Source organism: Microchirus variegatus (genome assembly GCF_963457635.1).
Source record: "Microchirus variegatus genome assembly, chromosome: 16".
Lineage (NCBI taxonomy): Eukaryota > Metazoa > Chordata > Actinopteri > Pleuronectiformes > Soleidae > Microchirus > Microchirus variegatus.
Genome location: NC_139817.1, coordinates 7,015,376 through 7,036,245, shown reverse-complemented (window position 1 = coordinate 7,036,245; position 20,870 = coordinate 7,015,376). Strand labels below are relative to the sequence as shown.

The 20,870-nt window shown below is 43.1% G+C and overlaps 1 protein-coding gene across 6 annotated transcripts in view; it reads right to left on the bottom strand.

The window, feature by feature from the left end:
• The window catches only part of tns1b (tensin 1b), a gene marked incomplete at its 5' end in the record, with an annotated part of 155,076 nt that overhangs the window by 113,017 nt on the left and 21,189 nt on the right, over positions 1 to 20,870 (bottom strand). Inside the window, one exon of one of the 6 annotated variants that reach the window (XM_083902981.1) lies at positions 13,273 to 13,433. The exons of the other annotated variants lie outside the window; for them this stretch is intronic. Within the exon in view, the coding sequence (XP_083759107.1) occupies positions 13,273 to 13,353 (81 nt within the window). Of the gene's footprint in view, positions 1 to 13,272; positions 13,434 to 20,870 lie in introns of those variants that run through there. 6 annotated transcript variants of the gene reach the window in all.

Below are 20,870 nucleotides of genomic sequence, written 5' to 3'. Positions count from 1 at the left end.
GTCGTTTCTGCACCACAGTTACATTACAAATATGTGTGACAGTGTTCTAACCACTTGTGGTAATGATGATGATTTCTTGGTAATGACTGTGGTTGTGTTTGGGCACAGCGAGTAACCTGTGGTGAGGTTTACAAACACAAAAAAGCACCTAATTAGGGCGAAGAAAATAATCCTGACCATCAACCATTTGTTGTGGCGCGCTGATTGACAGACATCTCACGCTCGCGTATGTGACATACCACTCCTCCTGGTGAGAACTTTGCCTGAACTACTTAAGAAGATGACTTTAGAAACTGGGCCTGCAAAGACTAATGAATTATTAGTCGATTAGAGCTCTACTTTAGACCCTATAATGATTTAGTGGGTGGAAGGACAGTCCCACAATAGCAACACATGTACATTTGCAATCTGTGTTTTTCATAAGCGTTATTCTAACCACACGCTCTGCTCTAAAACCCTGGGTTTGGGCATCAGTACTGGGGGGAGATACGGCACATCAAAGCTGCTGGGTGAGGCTTAATTTCTTTCCCATCAGGATGGCTGCTATCCTGGCTGGAGAGGCCATAAACATGAAAAGTTCTCTTCAGCTTCAGCAGGCAGTGTCTATTTCAGTCCTCTTGCCCTCACCAGAAATCCAGCCGCAGTCGTTTAACCTCCAAAAGACTATATGTAAATACGGCACCGAGCGATGCAGCGGGACAGCTCCCTTTTGTGAGGACTTAATTGTTTCCGATCATTAGCAATGCACTCGCACTCACAGTTTGTTTATTGTTCAGGGGGGGGTCGGGGGGGTGGCTGCTGTGTGAGGGTGAGTCGCTTGGGGAGACGGTGGGTGATGAAGAGAGCTATGTGTTGTGGGGAGCAGAGAAAATGAGGAGTTTCAGGCTCACGGGAGACGCGAGCGAGCGTCCTGTCGCAGCTCGTCAGTCCCTCGCACACCCGCGTCACACCCTCGACTCGCTCTCAAATGAGCCACAAAGAGAGGAAATGGTTTCAGACAGGCAACACGGACCCCCGTTAGCTGAGGTCAGAGTGGACTCTCACACACACACACACACACACTGTTCAGGATCGAGCAGCTCCTGGGAACAAGACTCCCTTTCCCTAAGAGGCGCACGCATAATCTCTTCCTCACACTCATTAGCAAACGCGGGCGCAACAGGCACTCTGCATAAGAATGTGCAGAGATACACGCACACACACATACTTTGACAAATTCCATCCTAATTTAGTGAAAAGTCTCCAATTTTCAGTCAATTTTTAGCCAATTTTTACTTTTCAATCATCAATTTAAGCCGTAGTGGCTTGCCTTGACCCAGGTTCACGACCCAAGTGACTTTCTAAACGGAGTTTGCATCTTCTCCCTTTGTGAACATGGGTTTTCCCCTGGTTTTCAGGTTTCCTCCCACAGTATAAAAACAGGCAGAGGTAAAAATGGACGCTCTAAACTGAGGGTACACTCTTAGAAATGTGTGCCAAGTAGAACCATATACGGTTCTTCGACTTGTCCCTTTTTGGTTCCAGGTAGGACCTTTTTATAAAGGTTCCACCTGGAACCCTTTGGGAGGGTTCCACCAAGAACCCTTTTAAAACCCTTTATTCAGGAAATGGGTTTTAAAGGGTTAACTGGATCAAAATGTCGTAGAACTATTAGTGTTACCAAGAACCCTTGAAAAACACTTTCTTCGGGAAAGGGTTTTTTTGCTTTCAGAAGCAAATGGTTCCAGGTAGAACCTCAGCCCTTGTAGAAGGAACCCTTATAGCTTCTTCGTCTCTCTGCCTTTCGCCCTATATAAGTTGGGATTGGCCCCAACTCCCCGCGGGCCTGATGTGGAGGATGAAGTAGTGGACAATGAGTGTAAATCGCTCCTTCTTTGAAAGGTTTTTGCCGATACAGTACAATAAGATCATGTTTAAATTAGATTTTTACACACCTGCCTCAATCAGGTGCAGCATAACACTGCACATGGATGTTAGAACACAGCAAGGCATAGCTAAAGAAACAGAGGATACAGGAAAGAGACGGGCCTTAAAACAACAAATGTGTCCAGTTATGTATCCCTTATTTACATTGTTATCCATTTAAAGACGTGACGTGTCAAATACTGTCGAACTTCAAAAGGATGCTTTTTTTTTTAAATCACACCAGGCAGCTTCAGTATGTGTGTGTGTAATGTTATACTTATACGCAACGTATAAGCCCTTCCAGACGCTGAAGACATTCCAGCCGAATAAGGTAACCGAAAACACTGCTTTTCTCTTTAACCTTAGAAAGCAAAACTACTCCCCTCAACTGTGTGTGACTCATGCGGGAAGAGGCTCAACATAGACACATGAACACATCAGATGACATCACCTCTGATTACGCCGACGTTTGGGCATGACCTCGCACACGTGCGCTCGCACAATTCCAAATCGCAAGTGGAAAGCACAAAACCTCACACTGCACCTCGGAGCCGCGCACAACTTTTTCCAATTCTTGCTCCAGCGGAAGGTTTCGCTCGTCTCCGCGGCAACCAACCACACATGTTCCTCTCGCCAGCTCTTGTATCATCCTAACCATTTCTCAATTCTCTATGGGCTTCTTTATGTGTATCCATGTTTAAGGAAGAGATTTTGGATTTACTTTCCAACAACAGGAGACACAAGATTGTAAAAACAATCCAGGAAACGACAGGATAAGATGTTTTAGTCCAACAGTTGATGGTGAACACCTGCAACTTTCCAACTATGACCTGTCAATGACGATGGCTGCTGTTAAAACGACTGGTTCCATCCAACTAAGACACTCCTGTGCAATATTCATGCTGTCGAATCAGCATCTTGATATGCCACACCTGTGAGGTGGGATGGATTATCTCGAGAGAAATGGTTCTATTGTATACATAGAAAATGTTTCCGATCTTTGAGTTCAGCTCGTGAAAAATCGGAACAAAAACAAAAGTGTTGCGTTTATATATTTTTGTTCAGTGTATACACTGCATGCGACCGTGTCATTGTCCCCCACAAGCAGACGCTATTGTTCTTCGTGCTGGAGGTCAGAGGACGAAATGGAACCTCTACGGTTTACAGACAACTGGGTTAATCTCCCACAGACGCAGCCACAGTCGTCTCGTATGGGACACCGTATATGCATGGATGGACAGATTAACAAGATATAGTGGGGGTGACAACTACATGTCTCCATCTGAGACTATGTGTGTATACTAAAGTGGTTCCCGATATTTAAAGTTTGGCAAACACTGCTCTAGTGTGCACAGAATGTTACCTGAGAAACTCAAATTCTCACATTATAATATTCCTTTTATTTTAAACTTCAACCGCTCTTCTGCTGTTCTGTCCTACATTCTCCTTCCCATTGGGCAGTTTTGCATGTAAGGCAGCTATTCTTCATCTTTCTCATCAGCCAAACAGGAGCCAACAAAGGCAAGCCGACCTTTGACCCCTCTCCACTCGTCTTCGTCCACTTGGCCTGACCTCCGTACTCTCCCCATACTTTCCCCCACTTTCTTACCAGGCTTTTCTCCTAAATCTTAAATGTAAATACTTTCTGGTACCTTTGCTCTTCTATGACAGTAAATTCAAAATATATGTTTTTTGGACAAGACATTTGAAAGACATTATTTTTCACAATTTTCTGGGATGAAAAACGGATTTAATTTAATTTAATGGCATAAAACAAAAAATCTGCCAAGTGAAATTGGTCTAGATTGTGTCTCTAATATTATTGCAAAGGTTTTGAATCACAACGATATATGATGTCATTTCTGACATTATATTGTTATAATTCACCTTGTTATGATAATTCTTAATTCTTTCTTATCGTATAAAGAAAACAAATGAAGGTTATGTCTTTAGTACAGAATGCAGAGAAATCTCGAAAATGTTATTTTTGACTTTGGTATTTCATAATGTCACACATATGACATCGTGTGATGTGATTTCTATCTGCTTCACTTGCAAAAATATCTTGAAAAATATGTTAAATCACAATCTCACCACCTGTGGCTTTGAGTTTATTTAAAAACACACACACGTTGTTGAAAAGAACACGGGGGCTAATATCGTGTCTCGATCATATCGCAACAGAAATATTTGGGTCACTGTAACACACAGCAAGCCTCCGACGCCTCTCAGCGGCAGCTTAATATCAGAATTCCTCGAGCAAAATTTTTTTCCAGATATCTTATCCAGCACAAATGCGGAGCAGACTCAAGAAAGAAGAAGAAAAGAATACTGTAGGCCTGCTTCCAATTAGGTATTTAACCGACTTCTCCTGAATGACATGTTACAACAATCAACAGCTGAAGAAGTGACTGTGAATCCCTTAATTGTAAGCAGCCGCACTAAAGAACAAGTGCAGAAAATACCCGAAAGAAGAAAAGAGGTTTTTTCTTTCCTCGATCTTTGCTTCCTCCCATTTCTTCCGCTCTCCAGTTCCCACTCACCAAACATCCCTACAATGAACAGTCACCTGCTTTTCATTTTGGGGGAAAATGCACCCCAGGCATTCCAGTCTCTCCTTCGTCCAACCCACCACCCCCCCCCTCCCTTCCTCTCTTTCTCTCTCTAAGTCCACTCTTGACATGCATTTCATCTCAGTGAGGTAGATCCCGGGGAGGAAATTACTCAGTCATCCAGAAGTGAAGAGGGGGAATAAATATCCCTTCTTCTTTTTTTTTTTCTCAGACCATCAGAGCCACTGTGAGGGATCAAAGAGTGGTCATCTTATCTTGTTTGTAAGGATTTGGGACTTGGAATGAAAGAGAGAAAGGGGGAGCAGTGGAGATGGTAGACATTTGGACGTGCACTGACGTACGAAAACGGCAAAAAGTCACCTGAAGACTTTTTTTCCAAACTCCCTGAAACTTTGTGCCAATAATAACTCCAAAATGCAAAAACAGGGGGCTTTTCTGCAGCAATTCAAAGTCATGCAAAGTCTCCTACATGCACAAGCCAGGTGTTAAAACTTGGGCATGTTAATGGCGTTAACGGCGTCAACATTAACGCGCATTAATGCACGATGCGTTCCCATGACACCTGACCAAAAAAGACTTGTGTGTCCGATACCGTTTACCAGTTAACGCCGTTGACGCCGTTAACGGCCCAGCACTAGTTAAAACCAAACTCAGGCCTGCAAAACAGCATTATAAAGACAGTATTTAATATATAACACAGAACTGAAAATGCAGAAATCTGAAGTGTGTGCACAATGGCAATAAAGTGGCTGAATCTCTAATTTATCCAGTCAAATGCGCAGTGTGCCAGCTCAACTGGCAGCCATATACACATCCAAACCATAACGGGAGGCAAGGAAAAGGCCAAGATTTTATCATTTTTGCACAAGAATGATCACCAAATTTGCATCTTCCCATCATTTCACCAGTACATGGGAACTCTAACAGCTTCATCGTGTGTTCTGATCGAGATTTACCAGCGGTTTTGTGTCTCGGTCTCTTTCTCTCAGTGACTAACAAGAACCATTTCCGCCCACATCCTTTCCTCGACTTTCTGTGCAGTCATAAAGAAATGTTTAATTCTGCTTGTGCTCTTCTGCTTGCTCATGTATTTTCTACTTTTTTTTTTTACTGTGAGCATCTGCTTTTTCAGAGAGAACACAACTGCAACGGCTCTAAGTCACATTTGAGCCAAGAGTCCGATTACAATGCAACACTTGCAAGCTGGACTACTTCAGCTAATCTTCATGTATCTGCTTCTTCTTGTTATTTACTGTCTCAGAGTTAAATAAATTGTCTTTTATTGTTGCAACACAAGGAAGCTGTCGTTACATGGCCTGGATTCAGGTACGTGCTTTTTGAAAATCTCGCAACAAATCCACAGTGACATCTCATAAATGTGCTGTCTCGTTTGTTTTAAGTGAAACTCTCCAAATGGCACACCGCGACACTCACACTCTCTCTCTCTGTTTCAGGAAACAAAGATCTGAACTTCTTCACCACTGTATTGTGTGATACAGCAGCCTGCGACAGTAAAACCAAACATGTGGAAGAAAGATGACGATGAGTCGCAAACAAAAGCAAAAGACAGATGCTCCTATAGCCAACAGAGGCCTAATCAAAGAAATCCAAACTTCATCATCTATGAGCACTGCCAAGGGGGAAGAAAAGCATGTGTTCCATATCAAAGTAGGTTGGCAGAGGCCTCGGGTCCTGACTGATGAAACAAATAATATATCACCAGAGAGTGTTCTCTAACAATATTGAGGATGATATGTGTTTAGAGGATTTTGTTTCGTACGATAAGATCTCATAATTTACAGTCAAGTGCGTCTTTTGTTCTTCCAAACGAGATAAAAATCTTTCCTGGACGTCGGCCTAAGAACACATAAAACAAGAAGAAAAAAATCGAATGAATCAAACAAATGACTTGTGACACTCAAGCACAGTCAACTTACATGAGTTCAACTGGTAGAAACTAAAAAAAATCATGCATTCAAATCCCTTTTTGGATAAATGCACACAGCACGACGCCGTCAGCGCCACATCCAATAAGGATTATTTAGCCTCACACTTGAATGCACGCGAATCCACAGGAGGCCTCAGATCACATCCAGGGTTCGAGGTTATCGCGGCGTGAACCGGCTCTCGGCGTCGCGTTTGGTGAAGGGCCTCCTTAAGGCATCTCCTTAAACAAACCAGACTGTACAGCTGCTGGCGACGTCAAGAAATAAAGACTTAAAGCCAAAGTTTCAACTCTCAATCTCCACGGATGTCAGAACTCTTATACTCACTAACCCAAGTGATCAAGTTTTGGCCCGAGAGTTAATGAAGTGATAAAGTTTCCCAGGTTAGATCAGTGTTTGACTTGGCTGCTTTGTTCTGTTCTGGCAATGAAGAAAAACACCAGGTTTAAGTCTCCATGTACATGTAAGGAGCGCTCCAGCTTAAGCAGTGTGATGATTGTGTTTGCACACATGAGGAAACCGAGCACAGCCATATAAGGTGGATTCCAGTACTAAGCATGCGGTTGATAAACAAGATATTAAACCTTTAATGGTTGTGAAACTTGCCGCAGACTCGGAGCCAAGGTTTTTTTTGGACCTTTAAAGCAAGTCCAGGTAACCTTTGCTGGACTGTGGCCACAGCAGCTACATGATAGAAACTGGATGTTGATGAAGCCTTTAAGGATGTTTATTCCAAATGATTCCACAGAGCGCATCGCAGACTTGGAATTACCGTAATTACACGACAGTTTGTGCTATCGGAAATGTTCCGATAGTGTTTCTGAAAGCTGAGGCCTTGCACGTCAAAGCCAACGTGTGTTTATTACAGTAATTTCACTCCCACGGAGTGGAAAGTATTGTTTTAAGTGGCTATGTCTGTCTATCTGTTTGTGCTTCCACACTTGCACTTGCCAATATGACCAACAGAGGCCGCCAGAGGCTTGTTGCGTGAATGGGGGGAAGTCTACCATCTCTGTTTGCCTTATTTGGCCTGTTTTTGGACATTGAGACAAAGAATCAAGCAAGTTTTATTTTAAATATGTGTTATACTGTTCAAATTTCAAATTTAACCAAATCTACACCGTTTTTTTTCTAAATAAAACTTTTGGGTTTTCTTCCTTTTAAATTAAAACACTACTTTAACATGCAGTAAATTGTAAACAAATGCCAGATATTGAACACTATTCTGGAAAAATGTTACAAAAAAAAGTTACAGGACACTTTCTGTTCCTTTTATGGTTAAAATAAGCACAAGTCCAGACTCCAGAATCTAATCCACAACCTCGCTCTAACACTGAGTTAGTGAGGCATCCAATGTCAGATGGTAATGATGATGATGATGATGAGGATAATCCTTCTCCCATCTCGTGGTAATGTCCGGAGAATTCTCCTGCTGCAGTCTCACGTGAGCTGACTCAGACATTAAGCAGAGATGATACTGGCAGTGAGCTGGCAAGAGAACCTGCGAAGTGACCTCTGAGAGCAGCTCAAGTCCATCCTTGACAAAACAGCATAACCTCACGAAAACAGAGAGGACCAGCCTCTTTGTGGGATACTGGAAAAGCTTCTCCGAGATTTACTGTCGGAGCCTTTCGAGACTCGGGTCAGTGAGCAAACAAAGACTAACAAAGGATTTCAGTGACAGCAACCTTAATCCAGTGAAATTTGTATATGCAGCTCATCTGCAGCAGTTTCCAGCTGCGATGATGTTCTAGATCAGTGTTTTTCCATCATCATTATTGTCATGATTGTGTATACACCACATCTGTATCACATCTACACCACGTGTAGGTCGGCTAATCCTGGAAGAGGGATGTCATCTCTGTGGCTCTTTCTGGGGTTTCTTCCATTTTTAGCCCTATTTAAGTCTTTATTGTTGGACGGAGCTGTTCCGAAACTAAAGGTCTAAAGGTCTTTCCACCTTCTGATAAAATGTAAGCAAAAGCGATTCAAACATTGTACTAAAATAAAGTTTATGTGTTTATGTGTTTATATGTTCTACCTTCCTTTATAGATTATCTTATCTGCCTATTTTGCATCTTCCTGGAAAATAGATGACATCTTCGCATCTTCTAACATCAAGTTCAAGTTGAAACTCAACTCACACAAAATATCTGCGGTAATAAAGAAGTATTAGTAATAAAAAGCCTGGTGGTAAGACAGAACGCTCCATTGTGAGGACACGTGCTTCAAAACTACCATCTCATTAATATTATTAATAGCAAAGGTGCAGGGTTTTTTGTAATGCTGCGTCTCCAGTGTTGGGGGGGCGGGGGCCTCAGTTTCCTGTTGGCTGTCAAAGCTTAATTACGACCAGGTCCAGACACGTCCCCACACTCCACGAGTCACGCCTGAGCTGAGGCCAGTCCTCTCAGGGGGTTTCACTTCTCCCACGGTGACCTCTGACCCTCCTTGTCCTCAAGTGTCTAACAAGCATTTCCTTGAGAGAGGTCACCTGTGTGAATTTATTAACCACGTTCTGCAGCACGTCAAGGAAGGAAAATGTGAGCGCAGCAGGGGCTGATTTATATATGTTCGAGAACATGTTTCGAACAAAGGAGAAATTATGCTTTAAAAAACAAATAATCTGTGTACATTGAGCGGGCTATTTGGTTTCCATTTCTAAAAATGCGGACGATTCAAGACTCAAGACGATCTGTGACAGAAGTAAGCGCATGAAGTGCTGAGTTTGGACGGCCACAGTGGAAACATGAAGTCATTTCAGAGACGTAGTGAAGTAATACTACTTTAAATTATACACAAAGGTCTGAAGGACACTGAGATCTTGCAATAATATTCCTATAACTCCAACAACAGATTGGAAAACATTAGGGATGACAATCACCACCCAATTAATTAACAGAGGAGAAATTACAGAAGGCGTCAATGTGAAGTACAACATTTAGATTTATTTCATCTGTGGTTAAGTAGGAGTTCAAATTTCAGGAATCCTGAAATTCCCACAGGGGGAAACGCAGAAGGCCATGGGAGGTTTAAAGCCAATGTGTTCAGTGAAGCATGCACAAGGCTGGGGGTCTCCTGAGGGAAGGGGGAGGTCACTACACAAAGCTCAACATCGCCCATAAATCAACTGAGCAAGGGTTCAAACTTCCCTTCGTTGTTCGAGATTTTTCAACCAAGTCACCATCAAGGGAATACACGCACGGAGTGACACAAAGATGAAAGTGGCCCGGAGACTTCGGGATGGCAACAAGTGTGTGTGAGAGCGTCAAGCCAGAAACACACACACACACACTGCACGGCAAATCCATTAGACTGAAAACCCAGATGTTACAATTACAGAAAATCGGAACGTATTTCAAAGGGGAGGGCCCCCACATGTGCACCGTGTTCCTTAAATCAAAGGTGACCTCAGCTGCTCAGATGGTGGAAGAATCAAACTAGCTAAGAGATCGGGGGGGGGGAAACGTAAGTGGAAATAAGCAAGTGATATGAGAAATAAAGACAAGGCGTACGCAGCTAAAGATGACGATGACAATTACATTGCTAAGATGACACAATTTCCCCTGAGCAATGCTTTTCAAAATCCCTAAATGGACCAAGTTAATGGATATTGATTATACGAAAGGACTTCTTTGAACGCTGGGGCGACTGAAGGATTAGATAAGGATCAATACACACTGACACAGCTGTGCCACAACAAACGATAGAGAGATACATGTACGCTGGCGTGCAATGCATCTTTTCAGTCTTGTAGAAAGTACTTGAAAGCGATCATTGAGCAAAAGTACACGTGTCTTACCAGAAAATGACATTGGTAGAAGTCAAAGTCACCTTTTAGAATAATACTTGAGTAAAAGTACCTTAAAGTACCCGACATTTACTGTATTGAAGTATCAAAAGTAATTTTCTGATATAAAATGTACTTAAGTATTCGAAGTAAAAGTATTGGTTGATCGGCTAACAGCTGGTGCCGCTAAAAACAACTAGCGAGAACAAGCGGGCATTACGTCACCAACTCAACTTTTATTTTGTAGTAATGAGTAACGTAGATGCTTGGGAATGTAAGAAATGTAAGAAATTAGTAATTGTAGTAGTGATAGTAGTAAGAGACAGGGTGAAACTGAAGGTGAAGTGTTCATAGTTAGAAATTACGGTGATAGAAGAGCCAATCAGAAAGAAGGTGAGGGTAGTAACTGCATAAACAGTTTTCAAAAGCCTCAGTTTCTGACCATAGAGACAAAAACACTGCGCGGTTTTCAAACTAAAAGCAGAAGAAGATGCAGCTAAAATGAAAACATACTGCAGATTTAGTCAGTATTTAGTCATAGTCTGTGGTCACAGCAGTTGCTTAGTGAACGACATTCGATTTTTTTTGTGAAACTTGATAAAACTCCCCCCAAAAAACCTATTTTCATATTCATTAATTATTCACAGTGTTTAGTGGAGGCTCAGCACTTCGAAGGTCTTTCAAGGCCTTGTGGTTCCACTGCTACTTTACTCTGCCCTCTGATCTCACCCAGCACATCTTTTGTCCATTTCCTTTGTCTTTCATGTTGTTCCTGTCATCTCCTATACTGTATTATAGCATTTTATTTTTTTCTCTAAGCTGGGGGGAAAAAATGTATTCTCTATTTATCCAAAGACCGTCCTGCTCTGACAAGAGAAATCCCTCCTTATACGAGGCCAGGCTAAGAAATAGATCTTGTCTGGTTCGGTGAAGACGGTCCGTTTCCTGCTTCTGTACCTACTCACTCACCCTCACATGCTCCCTCTCTTTCCATCTGTCTTCCTATCCTTTCACTGCTATGTTACAGTTATTCCAGCTGTACTTACTTTCCCAGTTGCAGTAAGTCCATACCATAAACACATCACTGTGGTATGAAAGTGTTTTGCAGAAAAACGACCATCTGGGTGGATAAATATCAATCGTTCATGTCTCTATCAGTGCGAATGTCACTTTGTATTTGGTGTGAACTCAGCATTATGGTCAGCCTGACTCATTAGGGTTAGGGTTAACCCAAACTCTGGTTCTCACTCGCATAATTATCTCCCTACACCCCCGGTATGATGACTTTAAAACATCCCGGGGTTTTTATTTAGAGATAATCTGTCCTTCCCAAGTACAGCTATACACAATATTTGTTTTCCATGTATTTATATTCAAAGTAGACACTAAACGGACAATAAAATGTGTCAATTTTATGTCATATTGTTGGTAGAATGTCAATATAATGATCAACAGATGTTTTCTTTTCAGTGTGTCACGCAGAAGTTCAAAAATAGTAGTATAAGATGCTTAGGACTCGAACTGTGAATTTATTATTTCTATTTCTAGGTGGTTTTCATAGTAAAGAATTAAACAAACATTTTCCACGAATTCAAATGAAAAACCCTTTAAAAAAAACAAAAAAAAAAACTGACCAGTTACAGTTGAAATAAATGTGAAAATACTCATTTTAATCCAACTACTATGTCTCACATTGCAACTTATACCCACTTAGCTGCTGCCATAGTGCTAGAAAATGCTAAAATAAAATAAAAACAAAGCAAAAACAATGAGCTACAAAGAACAAGCTCATTTATCACAGTTCAAGCCGCCTTTGCAATATGTCGACATTAAGATGACGGTAAATTTACAATATATTGTGCAGTGCTCTTTCACTCTGCTCTACTTTTACAATGTCTGGCATCACGACAATTAAGTTCAATTCAACTGAAATACACTGCGGCCACATTAAGGCGGGTTTTAGAGCCCACTGTTAACAGAGGTGCACAGATTGAACCCCGTGCTCATCAATGAGATCGCTTTGTCATACAGTGTCCTGATGCAGTCAATCAGTGACCCACAGCTTAGCTGGGGGGCTTTGAGATGAGATTCTTTTACAGCCGCCCACCCCCCACCCCCCCCTTTCACCTCGCTGCTCCCGCTCCTCAAAAGAAAGAATGGTAATTAACTGATGAAGAGCTGTGTAAGATTATCCAGTCTCTTCGCCGAGAACTCCAGCTCCGCCACTGGTTTTGAAGTCATGTCCCAAAGGAGCGCTTGCAGAATGAGGAAGGATGGATCTCAATGGTCTATTCAGCCTCGCTCTTTCATCCTCGATTCAAGCTGGAGAGGAGGAGAAGCAGCGTGCGCTGCTGTATGTGTTTGAGCCTGGAATGTTCTTTCATATCAACACAAATTAGTAAAAGCACTCACTGTGGTTGGGAGATAAATGTAGGGACGGTGCTCTTGCAGTGCTTTGAGCATAGACGCACACACATACACAGAGTTCTAACACAAGTGCACAAACAGCCCCTCACTGTGAGCGGGAATGCGCAGCAGATTGAATTATACAAGAGAAAGCAGAAAAGAGCCGAGTGTCCCAACCACCTAGAGTGAGACCGAACGGGACGCAGGGGGAGTGAGTGAGCGAGGGTGAGAAAGAAGCTAAAGAAGTAAATTCTGCACAATAATATCCTCCTCATGAAAATGTGTCCCTATGCCAAGTAACCCCCTCCACCCCAACCCCACAGCCCGGGTCTCAACCCCTCTGCCCAACCCCCCGACAGACAAGACCACCCAACTGATCCTTGGACCAGCTTGATTTGATCAGAGTGTTCCAGTGCCAGTTCTCTATCCCAATGGAACAAAAAACAATCACAACAAAAGCAGTTTAGCTAATTGCATCCTGTGGCCAAGTCAACACTCAACGCATCCACTCAACACACTCATGATTCAACTGTGGCATGCAGTATATCATGTAATGTCTGAGGAGTTCTGCTACAGTCGTCCCAAGTGATGACAAAGACAAATCGCACATGACCCCCCTGGTGGAAAAGTCCAGGTAGAAAAGTGTTCTCACCCAGAACATGCAGGACAGGCAGACCCAGGTGCGCGCAGGTCCAGCCAGGGCTGCTGGCAAGCTGAGGGAGACGGACGGCATGGTGATGGACGCAAGTGATGCTGCTGCTGCTGCTACAGACCAGTCGGCTTCCTCAAGTCTAATCCAGGCACGAGACAAACTGCCAGACGTTGCAAAGCCATGACTGTCCTCGACTCTATTTCACCTCCTGAGTTCTCCTTCTTACTTCACGCTCTGACTCGCTGTCTCCTCCTCCTCCTCCTCCTACGTCTCTCCTCTCAACCTAAATTGGATCCGGACTGCCTCTCTCTCTCTCGCTCTCTCTCAGCTCACTCTGCCTCTCTTTCCCCTCTGCCAAGTAAAGTTTCACAAAGCTTTGGGAGGGATGGGGGTCAGGCTGCCCCCACCTCTTCACAGGAGCACAGGGGGAGGGGATACTCCACTTATTATCCATCTTATTTCGCCCCTCCTCTCACTCTCATCCCATCTCTTCCTCCCTCTATGCACCCACCAAGTCTCACCCCTCTTAATTTCATTCATTCATCCCAGCCCCCTCCTCCCCTGTTCTTACCCCTCAGCATCCACCACACTTCACTTCACCTCCCCCCCCATCTGCCATCTCTCTCTCTCATGCTCAGTTTCCCTGTTTATTTCTGTACTGAGCACATTTTAATATTTCATAAACTCTGTCTCCCCCCTGTTTTTGCCCTTGAGATGAATGTCCACTGGCACTTTTCCCTCATCCTGGAAAACACTATTCAAAGAAAACACCTGCTATTCAGACTTCTTTGACAATTTTCTTTTTTTTTATTACTTTTAGCTTGTACAAATTTGTGCCATCTAATGGTGAGACTGCAGATTTTAACACTTGACGGACTCACTTTCCCATGTGCCCAAGGGAATTACACTAGACTTTGGCTTGTGTAACTATTTGGGCTGCTGTAAAAACATGGTGGTATGTACATACATCCATCTTCTACTGCTTTATCCTCCTCATGAGGGTCGCTGGGGTGAGGTGTATCAATCTTAGCTGACATAGAGACAAACAAACATCCACACTCACACATTCAATTTAGAGTGTCCAATTCACCTAATCCCCATATTGCATGTTTTTGAACTGTGGGAGGAATGCACAGGGCAAGCTCTATGGCTAAGACGATTAGGATACGATGGCCCCAGAGTTGAATTTTAGAAAATAGAACAAACCGATCTCATTTTTGGTGATGGTTGGATGTTGTTCGAGGTCTGTGTGGTGACATTGACCAGGCTTCAGTGTGGGCACCATCCACCAGGCAGCTCATTCTTTCAACTCAGGAAAAAATGTCCAGAGAAATCAGACACGGCCATTTTCTGGGTAAGACAATCTTACAAAAGCAGGAAAGAAAATGTCCAGAACGTCCAGGTGAGCAGAGGAGCCTGGCCCGAGCTTGAAGGAATCAGGAGGATACTCATACTCGCCTTGAATTATCCAGAGCCTTTCCTGATGTGTTCTCACATGGGCTCATTCAGATTCTGGAAAATGTCTTTTGCAGACTTCTGCGTTTTTGATTAACATCCTTTCTAGACAATTTTGTGGAAAACATCCGGACTTCAGTTCAGCAAATGTGTGAAAAAGTGTAGCATATAAAGGGGGCAACCTCCTCAAAGGTCCTCATGGACGTTGTCCATTATCTCAGACTTTGCTGGTTTGCAATTTTAATTGTATTAACCTGAAAAGTAATTTCCGTAAAACTCTGCATAATCCATCTCCTGCATTCAGTCACAAACTCAACACTTACCCCGTTGCCATATTAATCCCTCTCTTGGCCTCGTAAAACGCGTTTTCCTTGTCAAACAAAAGAAATAAAAGCAGTCCTAAAGGATCAACCTCTGAGTAGTAGTGGGCCCCACACACACACACACACCTTCCCCTCATCTTAACCCCTCACTAAGGAGAAAGAACACAGAGGGGCCAGGAAGCAAACACTGCTTCATTAAGTTCTCACTGCTCATCAGTGGCTATGGTGGCCCCATGCGTGACTCTATCCTCTTTTAGTTTCTCACTCTCACGCTTTCACACTGACACTTTTGCACCAATGATGCAAACCTCAAAACACACACACAAATATGACCACAACCCAGTTGTGCTCTACACACACCTGTAAACACACACACAGTTTTGGAACAGAAACTCGTCCAGGTCCTCAACCGTCCAACTCTTGCTCTCTCTCTCTTTTACACACACATATACACAAACACACTGTATAAATACACAAACCCAGCCACACACAGACCCAGACACACAAACAGACTCACCCCAGTGGCACAGAGGATTAATCCCCTGGTATTTCCTGCACCCTAACAGAGACAAAATTACTAAAGGAGACAAAGTTAGAGAGAAAACATTCAGACTTAATTCTCCCACCCCCACCCAACCACACACAAACACACACAGATACTTATCTGAAACAATATTTCCTCATTTATTTCCGCATTTTTTATTCTAATGGCTTCAGGGGACACGAGATCAGAAGCAGACCAAAGCCATCATCCATACAGTATTTTAGCTCTGTACTTAACAAATAGTGAGAGTAAAGAACATCTTTTTTTTTTTTTTTTAATCGGCCATTACATCTGTGTTGCCTATAACTGCTTTATCCACTGCTCTTACAACTCTTCGTTTTTCTTTTACATCTACTTCTATCTTTGACTCGATGATCGATGCACTGAAGGGTTTTCATAAGCGAATCAATAGTTGAGTCTGTGGCGAAGCGAATGTGTGTGTGTGTGTGACCATACATAACCGGCTCCCTCACAGAGCGTCCACAAATACGGACCAGGTGGAGATGCATTCTGAAAATGTGTTATTTATCTCTGTACTTGTCTAAACTGATTTTGGCCACTTTGGGGAAGCTGAAACCCTGAAGCCTCAAATGTAACTTTAAGAAAATGAGGCTGGTGAGCTGTCCAGGGTTTGCCACCACTCTGTGGACTTAAAAAGATTGAAAAACTGAACAAATAAACACTAAACCATAAGGTAATAATGGAGAATCAGCTGAGAATTACTGCACCTCCCCCCGTGACCCTCAAAGGATAAACAGTACGGATCAGTCACTTCCAGAGACCCACAGAAGGTGGAATTTACACTGTGGATTCATATTCCTGTGTCCTGTGACAGTCGGTATACAATATTTACACGACCCCAGGCTCCGATCCTAACCATAACCCATGACCCAAACTGTGAAAAATCATTGCAGGGTGATTTAAAGTTTCCACTGTTGTATTTTTAACCACGTTCTTCGTTCTAGCGGCTCTTTAGGGAAACATTTAGCTCTTTAGCAGATAAATGCCCCACCATGTTCACCTGTTAATCAATAACTTTGTCATTCTCGTTGGTGCTAGACAGAAGACTGTTGTTGAATTGTACCTACAGCTCCTGTGCACCTGCAAGCTAAAATCGCTGATGGACCTTGGTGTGGGGAGAGTGAGATAAAAAAAAGATTATTAAGACATCGTAGAGTTAAGCAGGTGTAGCTTTTAACCATCTTTTTAAATTTCACTCTAAACAACTCTTGTTATTTGAGAACGCAAGTCACTTGCATGCGAGCGCTGCCCAGCAAAGATTAATTTGTGCTAAAATTAAAGCTGTGTACACTGTGTTCTTGCATCAAGTCACTTTGTCCAGTGTCCCTGTCAAAACACTCTGGTGTCACAGTGAATGATGTGTTATTTATTTTCGATAAGAATAACAGCTCCTATGTTTAGCATCAGGATCTAATGTGCAGGGAACACAAAGAGCTGACAAAGACATCATAACCATGTTGTTTACATGCAATCTTTTGGCAACTTTTGGCAACAAAACGGAGCAGACGGATCAGTGCAAAAACAGAATTTGCAGTATTTGTCATCGCTGATGTGACTGCATATCACATGTCGCCAAAGTCAAGGTGATCCAGGACTAACTGACTCAACAACTGATAACAGACTCACAAGATCTCCTTTCAGATTAACATTCATGCAAAAAGTGCTGTGGCGGCGCCCACTGGTGGTCGCTAAACAAACTGTGTCCAAGCTCATGGACATATTTGCTCACAGCACACTTATTATCCTATTATTACATGAAGGAGGGCCTGCAGAAGTAATGGAGGGTGGGCATATTTCCAAGACTAATCAGATCACTGGTAGGATTTTGTTTTAGTACCTCTTTAACCTTGACCATTTCTGTCTTTCTTTTGAAAGCCAGAGCCAAGAGTTGGACAGCGAGGCGCTCGTACAATTAAGTAGATTAAGCTGCGTCAGGTCACTGTCCTTGAAACAAGTGAAGACGGGTAAACAAGCGATCAAAGCTCCGCCGCCGCCGCCGCCGCCGCCGACCTGCTACGATGGAGAGCCACTGAGTGGACGAAAGGCAAGTAAATAAATCTGTGGACACAGATGTGAAGAGAGAGGATATATAGAGATATAGATAGAGATATAGATAGAGAGAGTCCATAAACACGGATAGATAAGTCAAGAGTGAATGTATAAACAGCACAGGGGCGTGTTCTATCGTCTTGGCTGACGTCCTAGAACCTGCTAGTTAAAGGGGGAGTTCAGCTGTTGACAGACAGAGGAAGAACACATTTCAGCCAAAACACACACCCTTTCCCACCCCCATGACTCCCATCTGTTGAAAACAATACAGACCCAGGCCCTCCCCTCCTTTCCCAGAACACTCACATGTGTGTGCACGTTTCTTTTTCCTCTGTTCTCTTTCTGCTGTGTAACACTGTGAGGAATAAGGAGCGAGCACAGCACCACGCCGCACAACACCAGAACACGCTGACCCACTGACGCAACCATCACGCCCCTGCAGCACACGACTGTACGTGGGGCCTTTGCGTGCGAGTGAGGTAGAACAGGCTCCACAACACCAGATACAGAGTTCTTTATGCATCTCAAAGATGTGGAAAAATAAACATAATTAGTATGCAGTACAGCACGTCCACATACTGTAACTTTAAAGCATTCAGTACAAGAACTCAGGAACTTGATATTCACATTTCTCATCTGGTACTGGTTCATTTTGTCAGAATAAGGTGCTTCCTGAACTTCACAATGATCCTACATCATCCTAAAGTGTCTTGTTTTTTGTCCACAAAGCGATGATTTTAAAAGGTCACGTCAAAGGGTCAACATCGTTGAAACTGTTCAGTTAGTCTTTGTACTCACTGAAGAACCGATTTCTAGGTGGTTTCAGATCTGCACCTGCCACCTCAAGACAGAGCAACCATCAATCAGTGCCAGCAAAGGAAGATGCACAACATAAGGGATAAGGTAAATGCGACGTTAAAGACCCTCAAGGTGTCTGTGACCAGACGGTCAGACAGCAAATGTCTAAGAACGCTTTCTCCTTCACTTATAAAGGGGAAGCTGCTGTGTATCTGTCGGTTTAATGGATGCACTCACTGGCACAGACCTTCACAAAGTCAGACTGGCAATATCCTGTGTCCATGTGTGTCTGCGTCTGTCACTGTCAGTCCTTCATTGGCTGGATGTTACAGTAAACACACTGCAGGACCTCGAGGCAAATGCACATGTAGAACTGTTGGTGCATTTCAAGATGAGGCGAGGCTCCATGTCCATCACACTAATGATAAAATCAATCAATGTCAAGTCAGGAAAGGGAATTAGTTTGGTTTACGCCCCCAAAAAAGGAAATGAAATTGTATTGTTTGTCATTTTGACCATCTTTGCCAAACATTGGCATACATATAGGTGATAATTAGGACTAGACATTAAGTACAGCTGAGGCTGGTGCAAGGAGAAAAGTCAGATTACCTCAGAGAGTCATTGGGTTTCGTCCTCTTGGAGCCATTAATATCTGAACTAAATTGAGTAGTGGGCACTTAGGATAGTTGAGTCTAGACCAAAGTGGCGGACCATTCAACAGACAAATCCACCACCGACATCGCCATTCCTCTAGAGGCACGTAGCTGACATGGCTAAGAATACCGTCATTTGCACATGCACAAGTCTTGTTGAGGGAATTAGGAAAAGAGAAACCAGAATAAACACCTCAAAACATCCTCATCATTCATACTTCACATTGAAAATGTGAGCCGTACCTCGCTCTTGCTTTTCCTTTGTTTTCCAAAGGGGAAGATGCAGTAGAACATGAATTTGACCCAACTGAGGGCAGCCGTGAGACACCAGCCTACTCCGGCCATTCTCTCCAGAAAAACTCCTCACGTCCTCTGACTGTATCACTGCTGCCACTCCTTACTCCAAGTGTCTCGTCTGTCCTTCAAACCCCGTGTCCAGGGGTACAAGACGAGTAGTTAGTCATGCGCCGTGTCCTGGGATAGTTGAAATGAGGCATGGTCCTGCACCTTCAGAGACTAGATGTTCCCTTAAAAGTGTAATTGAGGTCATTCATGAACGCATCTTGCCTAGCATGCCTTACAGCATCCTCCTTCCTGTCCCCTCCATCTCTGGATGCTGCAGATTTTTCAATTCACAGCCTGAGACAGAAAAAAAAAAATGAGTGGCCGGGAAGACGTGAAAATGGGCGGAGGTGGGGCGGGTGAGGCAGAGCTGTGTGGTAAAGGAGGCACTTATAGTGATGGGAAAAGGAGGGGGGTCTGCAATTTAATGTAGAAAAGTGGGGGGAGGCGGCTTCGACAGAGTCTTTTGTCGCAGAGAACAATGTGAGATGTGGTAAGTGGCGAAACGGTGTATTCACTGATCAAAATAAAGCTAAAAGTACAAATTACCATGTTAGGCAGGTGCATTCCAGCTGATGATATAAACTAAATCAATTATTAATTGATTACTAAATTAATCATCAACCGATATGGATACCAATACCACAATGTTGGATATCAACCATAACAGTATCAGCCCAATAAAGTGTTTTTACAAAATTACACATATTAAGCATGTGTTTAGTACAGCACTTGTGTGATTTTTTAAGGGTTATGATGACTAATCCAAGGTCCTGCTAATTAAATCATAACCTAACTGTCACAAGGCAACCTCCCAGAGATTTGAACCAGGACATTCGGCTCAGCGTTCTTGCAATTGTCACATCACCTGAAGAACAACAACAAAGAGTAGAACATTGTTCTAGATCAGCTGTGAAGCCACATAAGAAAACGCCCCTCTTTGTTTTGTTTCAGGAAAAAACGAAAGGAGGAAGCCTCTCTGACTTTTTGGTGCAAACATGTCAAGATAGGCCTAATGACCCATGCGGGTGTATTCTTAGCTGCTTCCTGTTTTTCTTTGCAACAAGCCCCTTTTTCCACAACATTGCTCTACATCCAAGCTTTTCACCAATATGTTGGAAAGGTTACTACATGCTGCACATGCAACTCAGGCCCAGCAGGTGTAATGGAAGAGGAAAACTTGGTGCCATGGTGTCATCTTCAGACTGGTCCTCCAGTCTCCATTGTTAAGGAAGACTACACACAGTACTGGCAAGTTCCACAGAAGGCGTGGGGACAATGTCATGCGCACTTCCTGCTTCGCTGTAGTACAAACAATGAACTGGTAAAAAAAAAAAAAAAGTCTCAGGTCTGTTGTCTGTTCTAGGAAACCATATCAGAGGTTAGGGAGGCAAGGGGTCACCATTTGACCCT